This window comes from Taudactylus pleione, unplaced genomic scaffold (assembly GCF_031769625.1).
Source record: "Taudactylus pleione unplaced genomic scaffold, aTauple2 ptg000097l, whole genome shotgun sequence".
NCBI classification, from domain to species: domain Eukaryota; kingdom Metazoa; phylum Chordata; class Amphibia; order Anura; family Myobatrachidae; genus Taudactylus; species Taudactylus pleione.
In genome coordinates, this window is record NW_028284499.1 from 722,023 (window position 1) to 728,022 (window position 6,000).

At 44.3% G+C, this 6,000-nt stretch overlaps 1 protein-coding gene across 1 annotated transcript in view; it reads left to right on the top strand.

Moving 5' to 3' along the window:
- The window catches only part of LOC148526427 (epithelial sodium channel subunit alpha-like), a 30,794-nt gene extending 25,044 nt beyond the window's left edge, over positions 1–5,750 (top strand). Inside the window, exons 11-12 of the mRNA XM_088470322.1 lie at positions 2,588–2,663; positions 3,551–5,750. Of these exons, the coding sequence (XP_088326448.1) occupies positions 2,588–2,663; positions 3,551–3,874 (400 nt within the window). The 3' untranslated portion in view covers positions 3,875–5,750. The remainder of the gene's footprint in view (positions 1–2,587; positions 2,664–3,550) is intronic.
- Positions 5,751–6,000: the final 250 nt, after the last annotated feature.

Genomic DNA, 6,000 nt, shown 5'->3' on the forward strand with positions numbered 1-6,000 from the left:
GGTCCTGTGCAGATTCCCGATAATCGTGAAAACTTGCGTGCACTACTGAATCAAGCCCCATGTCTCCAATTTGTGGAAGGGATGGATGTTACAGCTTCACAACTGGACTAGTACATTTATGTTAAAGAAGCTACAAAACAAATGTACTCTTACAATATAAAGAAAACAAACCCTGTATTGACAGTATGTACAGTAACAAGTATATCATTAAGAACAATAAATATAGAAAAATACTTTTTCAGCCCCAAAAATGGCTGCCTCCACTGAGGGCAAACGACAAATGCTATTTAACAATTCTTCAGTATTTGGGATTTAAGCATCACGTCACCGATCATGCAAACATCACATCATGTATAGTAAGCATAGCGGGACATTTTTGCGCTCACTAAAGACATGTGTCCGAAAAAAGTGGTAGCGCACTTACGGCAAGGAATGTGCAAGTGCAGGAAATGCTGTGCCAGCAAGCCACGCCTCCATTTTCATCAAGCTGGGGGCATGCCCAGTGCTTACACAGAAAATGATGCACGCATGCACATGGAATCTATTCACCAATTGCTCTGCTAAACAGGAGCGGATACGAGAGGGCCTCCCAACATCCCCCCACTGCGGGAGACTGTGGCCCGCAGGTGGAATGGCAGGACAGTGCCTGAAAAGCAGTACTTTCCCACCAAAATTGGAACAGTTGAGACAGGGCCGGCTCTAGGGGTGTTCGACCTGAGCGGTTGAACCAGTGCGCCATCCATAGAGGGCGCACCCTTTTCCAGCATCCCGATTTCAGCGGGACACCACTGTCCCGCTTTTCCACCCGTGGGCCGAAGTGGCCCGCGGGTGGGTAAATCGGGGTGGTTGGGGACCCGCACCGACCCCGGAGTGTGAATGGAAGCTGTGCACATGCTCGTGGCATCCATTCAGTGCCGTGAGAGGGCTGACGGGAGCCTCACTAGCTGTGCTTCCCCCAGCCCTCTCACGGCACTGAATGGATGCCATTCAGATAACGCCCCTCAGATAACGTCACGTAAGGAGGCTTGGCCTATGGTAATTAGGCCATGCCCCCAATTCCGGACGCGCGTAGAGCACTTGGCTGGCACAGGGCGCTAGGGAGCTGGCCCTGAGTTGAGAGTTATGCATTTCCGCTTGGTACTACATTCATAAATATGCAAGTGTATAGACTTACATGTGCTGAAAAATCATGTTGTGTGATCTCTAAAGGCATATTAATCAAATATTGCAATGGTCGGGGAACAGGGGTAAATTACCCCAAATGGGGTAAAAATGAAATTCCTGGGGGTAATGGACGGACAGCCGGGCATGCATATTAATCATTGCATGCCCAGCTGTCCGTCCATTACCCCCAGGAATGGAGGTCACTGGCGCCGGGTGCGGCACCAGTGTCCTCCAGCCCGGTGCCGCAGGGAGGCTCTAAGCCGGACGCCCGCTGAGATGTTATTACCAGCGGGCGCCCGGCTCCTTCCCTGCAGTGCCGCGATACAAGGAGGCTGGAGTTCTCTTCTGAACTCCAGCTTCCGGCTCTCCCCATGCGCACTGTGGGAGAGACGTCCTGACGTTTCTCCCATAGTTCCGAGGAGCAGCCAGGCGGACAGGACGGCGGCGGATGCTGGAGCTGGGATTAAGGTAAGTATTTTTTGTTTTGTTTTTCTTTGTACAAGCGGCACTATATGGGGGCACTACTAAAGGGGCATTATATGGGGGTACTGTTACAGGGGCATTATATGGGGGCACTGCTACTGGGGCATTATATGGGGGCATTGCTACCGGGGCATTATATGGGGCACTAATACAGGGGCACTATATGGGGGCACTGCTACAGGGGCATTATATGGGGGCTCTACTACAGGGGCCCTATATGAGGGCACTACTACAGGGGCATTATATGGGGGCACTACTATATGATTTTCTTCCCTTCAAATCAAGGGGGTAATGTCGGCGTATCTAAATATATTTTGGGATAAAAGGTATAACAGTTCCCTGACTCCTGAAATATTGGGTTTACGCCATGATAATTCTAATTTGTTTTGGCCGCTATTTGCAGCTATAAGAAATTATGTTCCGCCGGGATCAGGGGCGTCTTAAGAGAGGAGGGTGCCCGTGTGCACTCCCCGGGCCATGCGCGCCATTTTTCTGGCATTCTGCACAAGAGCAGTAGACTCTGCCAGTGGCGTATCCAGACAGGGAGTAGGGGCCCGTCCGTGCGATGTGTATAGTAAAGTGATCGCTGATGTGATGCTGCAGGGCCCCTGGCATGCTACTGCGCATGTGCAGTCACCAGACTGTGCATGAGATCGGTCTTCGCCATAGGATCCCTCTCCCGGTAAATTGTGCAATATAGTGTGTAGCCTATATGCTACAATGGCATTAGCTACAAACATTTTTTTTATGATCGGAAATAGAGAAACCCCCGTTATACGTCCAGGGGACGCTTAAATCTTGCAGGATTTTCTGCAGAATTGGTGCATCCTAAGTGATCATTGGGTAGTGGGTTTAGCTATGACAGCTCTCCATCTCTGTCCATTCCATATAATGCAGAATTAACGAGTTATCATAAAAATGGTTACTTGTCCCATTCTAGGAGCAGTGTTTCCAGGGTCAACGTGTACTTTAAAGAACTCAATCTACGGACCTTTGCTGAAACACCTGCAATTAATGTAAGTATTAAAAAAATGGTGGGGTATTAAATAATAGAGCTATATTTAATTTTAATTAATCTATTCTATGCAGACATATAGGAAACAGTGGTAAGATTAATTCTAATCTGATTATTTCCTGTTCCAATATTCTCCATATCACACCTGCCACTTCCATTCCTTTTCCTCAACCCCTATAATGTTTGTTTCCTTCCTCACCCGATCCTAAATTTCCCTTTCCCTCATTCCACCTGCCCCTTCCCCTCCTGCCTCTGCACCCTTATCTCTGTTTGCTTCCCCATCCCTCTTTAATCGTAGCTCTCCTGACAATGGCCCTCTCTACTTCCTGTCTAGTCGTCCTCTTGGAAAGGTTTTCTTGTTCAAGTTGTGTCTTCTTATGTGGTTTCTTTTTCTCTTATCTCATTGTGTTTTAATTATTTCTGATTATATGGTTTCTCTTGCCCCTTACCCATTTGTGTGTTGTTCTATTTGCAATTTGTTGATTGTACGGCATTATGAAATCTCTGGCACTTTATAAACTATGATTGATAATGATGACGATGACAATTGGTTTTGTATATTAACTGCTGAACCCTAGTAGATGCTGGGATTGATCCAGCTGCCTGCCCAGTGGTGAACAGATGTATTTATGACAAATGAATTTGTGGCCTATATGGGCCTAATGCTAAATCTGGTTAGAGGTATGGGACGTAACACTGAACTTCCTATTAATATAAAATAACCATATGCTTTACTTTATTTAATTTTTTAAAAAGTTAAGTTTTTTTTCTTTTATGGGAATAGCTGGATAACCAAGGCTCATCAAAATGTAATCCAAAGTATCTGCAAAGACAAATTTTTGTTGCTGTTAAAAAAAAAAAAATCTATGTACCATTCTAACGTTACAGATTCATGACCTTCTTTCTATAATGGGAAACCAGTGGAGTTTTTGGTTTGGGTCTTCAGTGCTTTCGGTGGCAGAACTGGCCGAACTGGTATTTGACGTTGTAGCTATGTTGATCATAATCGGCTATGCAAGGTATGGAAAGAAAAAAGCAGAATACCATGATGATGCTCCATCATATATCATCAGAGCAGATGGCATATCGGATCTTTATGAAGGAACCTTATCCGCCTCACCACCTGAGTCACCGGCTGGGAATCCTATGCCAATTCCAGATCCAGACAGATACAACTATTCAGAGGACAAAGTAGATTCAGAACCAACTTAGATGTAGACATGCAATCAATGGAGAGTTCAGGGAAGGCCTGGCAAAGGGGTAGGACCAAAAGGCTTAAGTACACCCCTGGTTGATAGACAAGTATTGAAAATATAAACCTTATTAATGCTGTGATTGTAACATTTTATATGTGAACTGAATGATAACTATGAAGTTGTATTGTATAGATATGATTGGTAATTGTGCTCATAACTATATAGGGGTTATTGACTAAGTGTAGCACAATGATCAGAACAAATCAATGTTCTTTTTGCATGTAGGGTTACTGATGGGTGTTGGAATAGAGAAGGTTTAAGGTTACAGAGTTTCTTAAAGAGAGTTGGTAGAAAAGACGTTCCTATGTCTAACCTGCAATCCTGAAACTGACTCACTAATCAGGGGCTTAGGGACTGATTTAGATTGAAATATTATAGTGCCGAGGGTACAAACAAATGACCTTCTGACAGTGGTTCAAAAGTTATGTTTTAGCTCAATCATGTAAATCGGAGCCAGGGACCCTAGTCCAGCAACAGCTGGAGCCAACACAGGTTGCCTATCTGTTTTATGTAAACCCTCTACAATAGAGTCTTTCTTTTCAGTCTATTACCAGATAATGGAGTATATACTGCGACCCACAGCATATGGGCAGCCAGAGATTGCCTATGTAAAATGTTTTGCAGTGTCGCTATATAAGCAGATAAGCAATAGACGTATAAACCTGACCTTCTCCACATTTCACAATATCTCTTCAGGAGGGTGCTCTTCACTTTCTGTCCTTGGCATGGTTCCTATACTGTAAAATCATAAGCGTGACCACTCCTCGGCAATCTCTTTCCCACCAGGAACCAGAACTGACTAGTCCAACAACATTTTCAGAGGTACTTTTATGGAGTTAAAAGTTAACTAGCTCTTTAGTTCTAACATATTTCTAAGGTATTAATGATGTTCCTAAACACACACAACTAAGAAACCACAAACAATCACTAAATTAACTTTGATTTAATTTGGCTTAAAGTTTGGATTTTATCTCCTAATCTGCAAATTATTATTTAGAAAAAACCCCACCTCCGTGTATATTTTTTAAGAGTTAAATGTGCATATAGACACTGATGGTCCCCTAGAATGGGGTATAAAACGAGTGCCTTATTGATCAGGTTCCTGAGGGTGTATCTGATAAACTGCATGGATTTTAGTTTCTAAATAGACCATTTGAACCTCCTAGAAACATTCCACAAAGATGGTCCCTCTAACATTAAGTTGCATCTGTAGACTGGGTTAAGCACCTAATTTGCTAAAATATACTGAAAAACATTTCTGAAATTGGTGCACAGATAATAAAAGGTACTGTGACCTACACCAACCAATCAGTTTGCTTTTATTTTGTAAACTGCACTATATTATTTCCAAGGCTTCCAATACTGTTGTACCTGGGCTGTCAGGATCAATAGTAATAGACACATAATTATCTTATAGCATTTGGCACCAAAAGATAAAATTATTGTACAACAAAATAACTAACCTAGAAAAAGTATCTTCTTCCAAAAGTTACTGTAATTATTACTATTCAGAAGACTGCACTACAGCCCTAACTTTGTGGAGTTTGTATATTCTCCATACGCGCATGCAGGGGGGGTTTCTGAGTACCTACAAACCCCCCCTGGCCGTCCCTCCATCGCCGTGCAGTTAAACAACATCTTATTTTATTTTTATTAAAAGGAGCTGCCAGAGTTCAGGCAACTGTGGCTGCGGCTGGAGCTGGGCTGGCTGACTGCGGCAGCACACAGCTCCTCCTAGGAAGTTCTGATAGGGCATTGATTTCAAGAAGGCCAGGTCGAGCTGCCGCCAGGTGACTGTATTCCCGGCGCTTTCTCCTGGACCTGGAGCCGTAGGTGAAGTTATGTGGGGGGTGTCCAGTGGGGGAGGAGCCGCCGGCAGGGGGTTTACTGCCAGCGCGGGGGGGGGGGGGGGGAGTTTGCCAGTGAGGGTGTTATTTAAAAACTGATGCTGTACTGTACTTGTTTGCCTGTGCTTCTGTTTTTTTTTGTGAAAGAGGTGTGTGTGTGTCTGTGTGTAGTCTTTGTGAGTGTCTGTCCAGGTTAGAGTGTGTCTGTGTCAGTGTGTGTGTGTGTCTGTTTGCG